The sequence below is a fragment of the Tachypleus tridentatus genome, chromosome 6 (assembly GCF_004210375.1).
Source record: "Tachypleus tridentatus isolate NWPU-2018 chromosome 6, ASM421037v1, whole genome shotgun sequence".
NCBI lineage: Eukaryota > Metazoa > Arthropoda > Merostomata > Xiphosura > Limulidae > Tachypleus > Tachypleus tridentatus.
In genome coordinates, this window is record NC_134830.1 from 33,773,395 (window position 1) to 33,785,792 (window position 12,398).

General features: G+C 29.9%; 1 protein-coding gene across 3 annotated transcripts in view; it reads right to left on the minus strand.

Moving 5' to 3' along the window:
- Window positions 1-12,398, minus strand: part of LOC143252213 (uncharacterized) — a 35,829-nt gene continuing 23,431 nt past the window's right edge. For 2 of the 3 annotated variants that reach the window (XM_076503991.1, XM_076503993.1), the window contains exons 6-13: window positions 11,642-11,819; window positions 9,408-9,599; window positions 7,988-8,170; window positions 7,593-7,748; window positions 5,975-6,104; window positions 4,978-5,045; window positions 3,289-3,727; window positions 871-3,170 (exon numbers count right to left, since the gene is read on the minus strand). In XM_076503991.1, the coding sequence (XP_076360106.1) occupies window positions 2,284-3,170; window positions 3,289-3,727; window positions 4,978-5,045; window positions 5,975-6,104; window positions 7,593-7,748; window positions 7,988-8,170; window positions 9,408-9,599; window positions 11,642-11,819 (2,233 nt within the window). In that variant the 3' untranslated portion in view covers window positions 871-2,283. Of the gene's footprint in view, window positions 113-870; window positions 3,171-3,288; window positions 3,728-4,977; window positions 5,046-5,974; window positions 6,105-7,592; window positions 7,749-7,987; window positions 8,171-9,407; window positions 9,600-11,641; window positions 11,820-12,398 lie in introns of those variants that run through there. The other variant, XM_076503992.1, reaches the window with a different exon arrangement.

Here is a 12,398-nt window from a genome sequence, read left to right on the forward strand (position 1 = left end):
GTAAATATATAGCAGTATAAAGTGATGGCTGAAAATTAAAAAAAGACAATTTTAATATAGTTTTTTTCAATTCTTTATGCACTCTCATATCATTGGCAAACAGTCTTTTAGTCTGAAAATGAAACAAGAATTTCTGATATACTATGTCCAATGCAAACTAAATCAACGCATTTAATATAATTGTACTTTTGATCATTTATTAATAGTATGCTAATAATCAAATAATGAAACAATCATTTTAATACTAATTTTCAAATGGCACAGATAATAAAAACCAAATGGCACTATATTAAAAAAAAAAGAAGAGAGAGAGAGAAGAAGGTCTGAACAAAAAATCAGAGCATCTTATAAATGATACACAACTTTAAAACATCAAATGATTTAATAAAATCATTATTAATAGCAAAATTCACTTCGAAGTTATAAATAATATTAAAAAGTTACATAAATAAAGACATTAGAAAAATCTCAGTAATAAATTTACAGATCATTTAAAACATAAGAAAAATACTTAAAAAATATGCCAATAATTTTCTTCTAAAACTGACACAGAATTATTCAGAATACATAAAAATTTTTTTCAGAAATATTTATCAAAACAAATTGGTTGTTTTTAAACTTACATAAAAATCGTATTTTATCACACAAGTTTTCACATTTGTTAAGTGATAAAATGATTTTTTCCTCCAAACAATTTTCTCTACTATAATTATATTTGGTAAACAAGCACGCATGCACACACACACATATATATATGTGTACGAATTAATGGAAAATTCTTTTATGATGCATAGAGGGCAAATTGTAATAACTGGACAGTTCACACACACACACACACACACACACACACACACACACACACACACACACACACACACACACACACACACACACATATATATATATATATAGTCAAAGTCATTGCACCTCATGTTTAAAGTAATTAAACACTTCTAAATTACAATTATTTGTCTAGTTGGATTATGATTTAGTGAAAATGGTTTCTAATAACTAAAGTTCAAGTGTACATGACAATACTTTACACCAACTAATTTACTATTACAGGGTATGCATTTATTAATATAATTAAAACTATACTGTAGTGGAAAATTCTAAGTAACACTTTGTTTGTTGTTATGTGCAAAATTACACAATGAGCTATCTCAGCCATATTTACCATAATTATTGAAACCTGGTTTTTAGTACTGATGAGCCTTCAAACCTACTGGTGAATTACTGGAGGGCATGAAATAGTTATTTATATAACATAATACTTGAATTGTACATTTTTATACTGCATAAAAATCATTTTAAAACAAATATGCTGACATTTATTCCAAAAACTACTATTCAAACAGTGTAGTGCTCCTCTGCATAGTGTTCCCTCTAAGTTGCACAACAACTAACCATATGCTACACACTCTATTATTCCAGCTATGCACATCCTCAGTGATGGTGAAAAGGACCAACAAGATGACGACTTTATTGACCCTGGCCGTCAATAAACCTGAAGCCAAATAACCAACTGGTAGCATTGAAAAGCAGTTTGATGATCCAATGGGGTTGATGGAATAAAAATATCCTTTTTTAAATAAAAACAAAAACTAGTATTGCACAAAATTAGGGGGAATATCATTAACAGGTATGCCATATACCTTTTGTAAAGTAAATATACTAATCTTATTTAAGGGTTTCAGAGATGTATACTTTACATAATTAGTTTTCTGTCTTGCATGTGTGTGTGAACAGATACTTTCTGTTTAAATATTAAACATTTTTAGTCAATTGCTGTATGAAGGTCTAAATACCACAGCTATTCACGTAAATTATGCATGTGTGCGGGTATGATGGAAGTAATAAGTTTTATTTTATTTTACTTTGTCAAATTTTACAAAACAGATGTTTCTCAACACAGATTCTTGAACTAGCATAAAGAGGGCAATAGAGATTTATATCTAGTTTGTGAAGAAATACTTGAATATAGGATTACCTTGCCACAGCTTACCATTTGAAAGCAACTGTTTTAAAAGGCCAAAAATATTAACAGTGAGTCTGCCTACCTGATGAAACAATGCATTTTAATCATTATGAGCACTACAGTTTGAACATTATATTTAATTAGCTATGTGTAAATATTTAATTACAATCTTGATCTAGGTAGCTAGCTTACTTTGATCAGAAGTTATTATTAATTAGAGTAATTATTACATGAAAAGTTAAGAGTAAGTTTTATAATTTAAATACAACTATAAGAAATATATTGTTTACCATGAAAACAAACAGTTATTTGGATACAGAACTGCTATGTCGTATATTTTCTCTGCTCACTGTTTTACAATGTAATCCTGAACCTGAGGAGCTGGTGATTCGGGAGGAAGAAGGTGAGTGATGGAGTGGGCCTACTGATCTTCCATGTTCAAAAGAGTGGGCTATATATCTCTCAGTTGAACGTGATATTCTGGAAGAGAGAGATTTCTTTCTCTGAAGCTCAGTGCGTGGAGTATGAGGGACAACTGATTTACTACGAGCTGTTGCTCCTACTGCAGAAGATAAACTTCTACGATTTGATAGTTCACCACTTGCTTTGACTGGGGCCCTTCTTTGAGGCTTTGTTGGATGTCTCTGAGATGATGCAGGAGCATCAACATTTATAATAGGTCTCTCACTACGTTTTCTTGTCTTATCATGACCTAATGAATTCTGCTGGTTTTGCAACTTTCGTTGCAGCTTTTGCTCTAGCAACTCTGCCTCTTGGAGACAGTGGCTGACCAAGGAAGATTCCACATCAATTTCTGACATAAGATCTTTGTTTATCTCACCACTCCCAAATTCATCTGAGGATACTGGGGAAATACTTTTGGTTAGTACTTCTATGGACCTTGCTTCTGAAAGAAAAGTTTTGTCACAACTATCTGAACTTTGAGGTATGATGTCTGACTTTACTGTAAAAGGAGAAACTTTAGCAACCTGACTGTTTTTTACTCCAGGTAAAGAAGAAGTACCTTCTGTTTTTGTGGGGAATTGAGAGAGAGAAGTGCTTCTAACTTTTGCCTGCTGATCATGTGAACTCATCTGTTTGTCATCATTTACTTTATGAGATTTTATAAAGGAGGAGTCTTTTACAGGAGAAGTAACGTTACTCTTGGACTTTGGATGAACCTCAGGATTAACTGAAAACAAAAAGGGATACACTAACAATTGTTTGTAAATAACTTACATAAATCAATAACTGTCATACTTGCACAACTTGGACAAAATAAGCTGTTAGATAGATATTTGTGAACCAACCTTTTAATGACTCATTTCTTTCTCTGGACTTCCTACTTTTATCAGACATAGTTGGGTCAGAATGGTTGTCAGAACAAAGATCACAAGCTTCCACTGACTTTGAAGAAGTGGTTATAGAAACATCTGGCGAAGTTCCAGAATCTTCGTCTTTGTTTTTCTTTTGGACTTTGGTCACCTCTTGGCTAATACTAGAGGGAGCTGTTGCACATTTACATGTGGAGTTTCCTGGGATTGTTTTGACAGAGATTTTCTGACTACAGTTTTGGTTTATTTTATCATCAGATTTTTTACCAGAGGCTACTGTGACTTCCTGACCATGAGACTGTTTTTTACCCTGTTTAGACTCACTATTCAACTTGCTGTTTTTATTCTTAATAGGAAAAGTAGCACATTTACTTTCCGAATCCAAAATATAATCCTCTTGATTCTTCTTAACTTTCTGTCCATAAAAAACAAACACGAATTAACATAAAATTTTATACCAAGTTTAAAGATTACAAAAAATAATTAAAATTGCAAGAATTTTAAATCAAAGCCCAATATATACAGTTTAACCCTAGCACTACAGGTTTTCCTATGGTCAGCAGTGAGAGAAAAGGTATGCCATCATGTTTGTAGACTTGCATTCAAAATTTTACTGAACTACAATTTTATGAACGCATGTTATTAAGCATGGTATCAAACTACAATATAATTCAAATTTTAACACTACATATTATTAATTTCTTACTTCAAAAGTATACATTAAAAAATTCCTAAATACTGATTTTGTGCATCACGTGACATGTTGTAATGCACCTTTGGTCCAAATTAGATATTAGTGATATTCAAATACAAAGTCTAAAGTCTCTTAGATTTCTGATACTGACAAAATATAAAATAACAACCTCTTACCTTTTCTATTTGCTGAGATATAACTATATATAATGAATCAAACACAGTGGCCATACTCTTACATTTTTGAAAATACTTGCTTATGTATACCTGTTCATTCTATCACAAATTCATCAAATGCCCCAAAATTCCCCCCACATGGTTTTCTCAGCCTCTTGAAGGTGGGAATTTCCCAAAATTGTCTCCAATATCAGAAGGAAGGGGCAAGTGAAAAATGTTCAAAAAAACAATTTCTTGGACACGTATTTGTGTCCAAGTTTAGTTAGTAACCCTGATAAATTACAGTGGAATTCTGAGATATTCATAAAGTAATTAAATTTTTTTCTTTCAAAATGTACATATAAAATTAAAAACATTATTTTGACTTACCTCTATGTGTGAAATTCAACAAGGTTTAGTATACCACTTATAAAAAGTATACTTATAAAAATGCCACACATCAGAGATCATGTTCTATTTTTTGTATCTCTTTCAAGTAAAAGCAATTTATATTTTTTAAATCTAAATGCATTTCCAATTTGTTTAAAATCTTAATAAAAGTTACGTGTGGTTGCAAAAAAAAAGGAAAGAAAAGTATATTTCATAACCTTCAGTAACAAGGGACATCACTTCTTAACATTAGATATTGTCTCTTGCAGGACTAAATGTTTAACATACCAGTACTTAATACTGTAAATAAAATTGCAAAGAACTTATAAAAGAATGCTTGCAAATATTTGTTTTTATATAAATAGATGACTTAATACAAAATATGATAAACTTTCCTCTTATTCTAAAATATTTTTGAATACTTACTTTTTGTAAACTAGATAAACGTGGTGGTGGTGCTGTTGGCTTCTCAAATTCAAATATTATAACAGCAGCTGAAAAGTAAATCAAAAACTTATTTAATTTTCAGAATTATCTTAAACATTACAATAAATGCTAAATCACTTTACATAAATAAATTCTAAAGGACTAATTACTTTCAAGTAAAAAATAAGGGGAATTATACATATTCTTATTCTGTACTGGGTAGATTGTGTTCTTCTGAAAGTATTCCAAGTTTTCAGAAATGATGACATTTTTGTTTCTTCTAATACTCCAGATGAAGAAACAATGAAGAAGTTAGGTAAGTTTTGGATCAAAATAAGACAAAGTCTAGTTAACTTCATGGTTCATTTAACATTTTGTTTCATATGCCAGTCCCTATCAAGTAATAGGAAAGAGTCAAGATATTGAAAATGTTGTATAAGAAACTTGTAAGACCATCAAAAAGTGGAAAAGATACATTACTAGTTTAAAACCACAGTTTTAAACTAAGCAAAACAGAGTTAAGTTTTAACTTTAAAACCAGCTTCTGATTGTCTGTTAACAGTTTTACTTCTGAATATATATTTTATTTTCTAACTTATTGTACAATGGTTGTCATTTTAAATTGAATATGCAAAGTCTAACACACTTGTGTAGAGAAAAACATCATGTTAAGACAAAAGTTAATTTACAAACAGCAGTTTATAAGCATAAGAAAAATTAGTTTATTCAGAGATCATACTACATGTTTCAACAGAAAATTGGTTTTCCTTCCTCAGGTATACCTGAAGATATTATTTTCGCTGTATAAAACAATTTTCATTATACATATAAATCTTTGTTTGGCAAATTATGAAGTTTTACCTACTACAAAAAGTAGAAATTAAAAATATAAAAAAATTAAAAGAATAAACAGAAGCATGCTGGAATATGAAACTTTTTTAGTTAATAGAAAATAATCCTGAATATTATAAATCTGAAACTGAGAAAAAAAACTTACAATCTCTAATTTTTTTTTGAACCTCTGGAGCTAGAAGATTCCAACTTGTGCAATGGATCACGTGGTTTGCATGGTGAATCAGGTAACGTTCACTCTGTCTTTGGAGTCGATGCAGCAGTTCTAGAAAATTCTGTCAACACAAAACCACTTTAAACTGAAATAGTAGCACCCACTAAATATTATTAGTAACTTGAAAATAACTATAAAAAATATGTAAAACCTTAGCATTAAACAAAATAATTAGCAAATAAAACATGACTTGATGACTGATTTGATATATATGTTACAAGGTTTTAGCAATATCAAAGCACAATCTCTTTTCCCTGGAATTATAAAGTCCAACTGCAACACATTTATCAGTATACAGTTCAGATAACACTGCTGCCAACCCTAATTTGAAAAACCAGAGGTATGGAAGCAAAAGGGTGGCAGCAACCACTTTCACTTCACTATTAATGATTATTGTGTACTCTTTTTTTTTTCCTTGCACCAAGCATCCATTGCTAATACAACATTATTACCATTATATTAGGGAGAAATATGGTACTGGCCTTGATCATTCCAGCACTCTCTCTCTTCAATAATATCTTCAAAGTTACCCTAATAGTAATTCACACTTCCAATTTGATTTAATTAGAATCTGATTTTTTTTCTTTTAAATGACAAGGAAAATCTACAATTCCTGCCTTTTCTAATGCACATGCTATTTTATACATTAAACTTTAAAATATTACCCATTTTTAGCTGTTAAAGTAGCTATCCTGCAGGAAAACTAGTATAAAATGTGGAAGTATGTATTTGTATTGCTAGACCTAGCTGTGTCAATGATAATAAGTGTGGAAACCTAAAAATATGAAATTCAAACTGTTAAAAAGATAATGGATTACATACTGTCTTAATTGAAAGTGACAAATAAATAAGTTACTTATCTATAACTGTATCCAATTCTGTCTATTGTTGTATTTGTTTGTTTTGAATTTTGCACAAAGCTACTCGAGGGCTATCTGTGCTAGCCGTCCCTAATTTAGCAGTGTAAGACTAGAGGGAAGGCAACTAGTCATCACCACCCACCACCAACTCTTGGGCTACTCTTTTTACCAATGAATAGTGGGATTGACCGTCACACTATAAACGCACGGCTGAAATGTTTGACGACGGGATGCAAACCCGCAACCCTCAGATTACGAGTCACACGCCTTTACACGCTTGGCCATGCCGGGCTGGTATTGTTGTAAATAAAATACTTTGTATTTTAGTATTTCCTTTCTATTGAATGTTTTTCCACTATCTCAAAATATTATTTTGAGTAAGATTTTCGTTAAAAAAGTTTTCAAAATGTATCATGTCTTATTGAAAACAGACAGAAAGAAGGAAAGAAAAAAATATTTATTTTAGTACATTTATTTGATTTAATTATAGTGGTTCACCTGGATTATTTAAATGATATTTCTAATTGTTGAGATTTCATTTATAATGGTATCTGACAGTTGTTATTGCTTCAACATGTGAATATAAATTATTATAAGTTATAAAATGAACAACTGAAGCAACTGAAAAAAAAAAGTCAACACTTCATTATTGTCCACTTCAATACTATTAACAGTATACTGCTCCTAACCTCTGTCCAGTCCCCTAATTCTTGGGAGCCCTGTGTCTCTGCCATGGGGAGGAGTTGACCCAACTGGACATATGTCCGACAGGCAATGTCTGGGGTCAATTGCTCAACTGCTGACAGGATATTGTCTTCTATAGCTGTGACATTCCAACTCTGACCCTGAAACATCATCAAGTTGGATTCTAAGCCTTTTTACTGAAAGACTACAAATAACTATATTTTATTGACCTTTCTATTTCTGAGATTATTTCAAAACAATAAAGTATCTAATCCTTAAACAAGTAGCACTGAGAATATGCATAAATTTCTCTGCTTTATCTATAAATATAATTTGATTTTCATTAACTGTTTACTCTATCATAATGACATCAAAAAATCACAAAAAATCAACAACTCACCTTTCCCAAAGCCAGAAAGCCATCACTGGTGACAACTTTATCAAATTTTACAGCTATGAAATGAATACAATTCTGAATTAAACGTGTCACAAGACCATAAACTGGTTCAGCCCACTTAATACGAGGCAGTGAAGCAAGTAGCCTGTCACAACTGAGGAGCATTTCTACAGAAGTCTCAACTGTCTGGAAATATAGTAAATTTTATATAACTCTTCCTTATGATTAGTTTGTTACAATAAAAAACACAAACAAATACAAATATACACAAACTTACCAAAGTTAGCTATATCAATTGTAATGCTTCTTATATAGATTTCTGTTACAATGAATTTTATTCTATTTACATGCTTCTATAAAAAACTCAAACAATTACGCTTAAAATAATTACTGAGTCTTATTTTGATCACTCATTCCCACTGTCGAAACAATCAAATAAATGATAAAACTTTAATACTATTTCTGTACTTTGATTATCTTTGTTTTGTGAAGCCAACAAACAGCATTAAAAGTTCTAAAGAGCACTGCAGTTAATGTTCTGTAAGAGATTGTTAAAGTGTACTTCATATATTTTAAAAACAATGAAGTAATAAAACAATTCAAGAAACCAACATCTGTGACAAAATACGTCTCTGCAATGTAATCCCAAAATAGTCAATTTTGAAACCAGAAAAATTAAAAAACCTTTTGCATCAGAATTTGGGAAGCACAAGAAGGTACCTTTGCACCAAATCTCATGTAAGTTGTTTAAAATATACATAAACGGTTCATGAAAATCTCAAGTTGTACTTTCCTAGAAGAAAAATTGAGCAAGAGGCAAAACTTCTAAAATTGTCAATATTCCTGTTTGAGATCTGTAACAGAATATCTATGTACTAAATCACACATGAATTGTTCAAGATATGACATAGTAACTGACTAAAAAATACTAAAATTTTGAGTTTATTTAACCTTGTTAACTCAAATGTAAAAAACCCTAAAACTTTGCTTTCTGAGAGCTCTAATCCCTCTAAGACTCAAAATGAGTAAATCCAACTTTCTAGTTTGTCAAAATGTTAGATGCATGAAAATTTATATTTTCACCAATTTTCATTGTAACTGCTGTAAATCACACAAGAGTCTATAATATACATTTTTTAGAATTTGAATTTATCCCATGAAAAGAGTCTGGGTACATTGGACCAAGGTATAATCCTACCAAGTTTCAAGTCAATCTGTCAAGAAATGAAGAAACAGTTAACTGAAAAGTGCTTGTAAGAAGAAAAATAATAAAAAAACCAGTATGGCTCTGCAGAGAGACATAAACATTCATAGAGATAAAACACAATATAGCAATATTTCTTTGGAAATTTATTACATGCCAATAAGATATTCCTATGTGTTCATATTTTAACAGTACTTTTATTACATAATACACACATACCAAATTCTGCAGAGCACTCTGATAACACTTTTCCTGAAATTCATTAGAAAGCATAGCAAAAGCTTTGTGTGTCCATATCCGAGTGAAGTATTTGCCCATCCAACGAATGGATTTGTTCTGTAACTCCTGTAGTCCACATGATTTTGTTAGAGACAAACATTCTACTACTCCATTGATACACTGGTTACAAGGCTACTCAAAAAAAAATAAATAAAAATAAATATTTATAATTTATATATTACATGCCTCAATGAATACACTGACAATTTATATATATATATATATACACTGACTGTCTATATATATAGACACACAGACATGCACACATACATACATACATAGACATACACATATATTTGATCTTGACACTGCAATAATTACACTTGAATGACTTGTACATGTTTGAACACTTCTAATTTTATTTAAAAAAACAAAAATTACACTTCATGGCTCATTCACATGTTCTAACATTTCTTGTGTTTAAATCAAACATAAGTAATACCTATCACCCTGAATGTAAAATGAAATATAGAAAACAAATGAACATAAGAATCAGTATTAACAAAAGAGAAATACTAATATTAAATTAACTAGCATATTTAAACTAATGCAAATTTCAGGATCAAATATTTACTTGGAGAAAGTTTTCATCTAATATTTGCTGTAGATATTCATTATATCTGTTCATGTTTATTTTTAAATATGAACATATTTTATTTTTTGTAAATAAAACAAAAAGTATAAAATGCTTCCATGGTAATACATACAAGTAAATAATAATCTCAAATGCAAATCTCACAATTATAATTCAGAGAGGTTACTTTAGACAAACTGATTGTGTTTTGTAGATAGATTTTAATTTAACTAATGAATTGTGTTTTTTTCTTATATATATATATATATTCACATAGTTTTGTTATAAATTTTTGTTCATTTCTTAATTAATAATGTAAGATTACAATTGTCTTGAAAATGTTTCTTGTAAAAACTCCTAAATCAGATTACAGTCACATCATTTATATTAATTTTGTTTCCCAAAGATTTTCATGAATCAAAACTGAGTTTTGATGGACGAAAAGCTAGTATAATGCCTACTTGGCTGAAAGGTTGAGCACATTCAATAATAAGATTCAAACAAGGAGCCCAGATATCACTGGTCAATTGTCCAAACCACAAGACCATACCAGGATTAGACTTGAAGGAACAAATCAGTCAACGTTTCAACTAACTCTGTCTGACTGAACAATTGGGTTTGACCATCATTTTTATCATGCATTCACAGTTCCCAAATGTCCAGGAACTATGAACCTTTGGTTTAATACCTCAAGCAAGTAAACTTACTTGGCTTCAAAATTAATTAGTCACTTGCATTTTTTACTGATTTAATTTTAGAGGTGAGTTACCATTTACATTGTTCATATTGCAATATAGTTTTCACAACTAATATGTGAAGAGTTATTGAGCAGCTAATAATCCTTTGATAAGTTTAAAATTAATTTTATATTCTTAAATAAGGAATTAGTTTTATACTCAAATAATGTATTATTACATTACATTTTACTTGATATTCTTCCAATTTATATACCAATGGTACAGAGCTCTGGATTAACAGTTATTTGCATAAAGGCATATTCACACACGCTGTACCTTTCTAATCACAAATTACTTCTTAAAATGTGATTGAAAATAACAAAAATATGAGAATATTGGCAATTGAATTGTGTTCAACATCCAAAATCACAACATTTAAAGGCTAGTAATGGTTGTATAAAGGGCCCCAGTAAATAAAAATGCAATATGATCCAATTTTTCAAAACATTATTTGCTAACTGTAACTATTAAGACTAACAAATAAATAGTTTATAATATTATACAATTTTGTTTTTTTTAAATTAGCTACACAGAAGTCATGTTTGAGAAAATTATTGGACTTGCTACAAAATAATACTAATGATGAATAATTTGTGCAGATAAAGAAAAGTATTGTTATAATTAAGTAAGTCATGTCACAGAAGTGGGAAGTGGGTATAATGATGGACATGCTGGATAAGCAAATAAAAATGAAAATGTCTATTTTGGTCATTGCTCTTATTAAAGTTATATGATTCTAACACTAGACTTGCCACTATTTACATATACAAAATCTCATCTACTTCTGATTCAGCTGTTAATTACAGATACATAAAGATACAGCATTAGTTTTATGATAATTTTACACATAATACAATACTAACTCTGTGAAAGAAGTGACAATAATTCATCTTCAGGTGGAATATCACCACTTCCTTTAAGCTATCAAGACCCAACATATCAGACAACTGGGCTAACTCTGCAATATTAGCACCTTTAGGCAAATTGATATCTCCACTGTATATATGACAGAGAGCAAAGTGGACAGCTGAATAACTATATCTGAAAATGTACCAAACATTATAATCTCAGGTTCTTTATGTCATCTATACAAACACAGAAAGTTCAAATTACATATATTTGTAATTTGTCAATCATAAACATTTTTGAACAAATAAAAAGTATATTAATATTATATTAACTTCATATTATACTTCAGAAAGATTTATTTATTTTTCTTTCCAATTGTATAACACTAAAACACTGCAATTGCATAAAGGAATATAGGTGATAAACAAAAGTTTAAGATACCTTCTTAAAATTCAACGTAAATCTAGTTACATTAACTATTATTCAAACTGTTGAGGTGTTGAAAGGACACCTGCATAACAAATTTGAAAAAAATTAAGTGAAAATAATAATCCTATCTCTATTTCATCAATTTTGTTACTCAAAAATATTTTAGAATTGGAATATTTGTCATTTTGTAACATTAATAAAGACAAATGAAACAAGTGTTCAATATATATATTTCTGCACAACTCTGGAAATCTTGCTTGTAAACAATACATTTATCATGTCAACTTGTAAAATTTTTCTGCATATCCAAAGCATAGGTTTGTATTTTCTAAATAATTATTA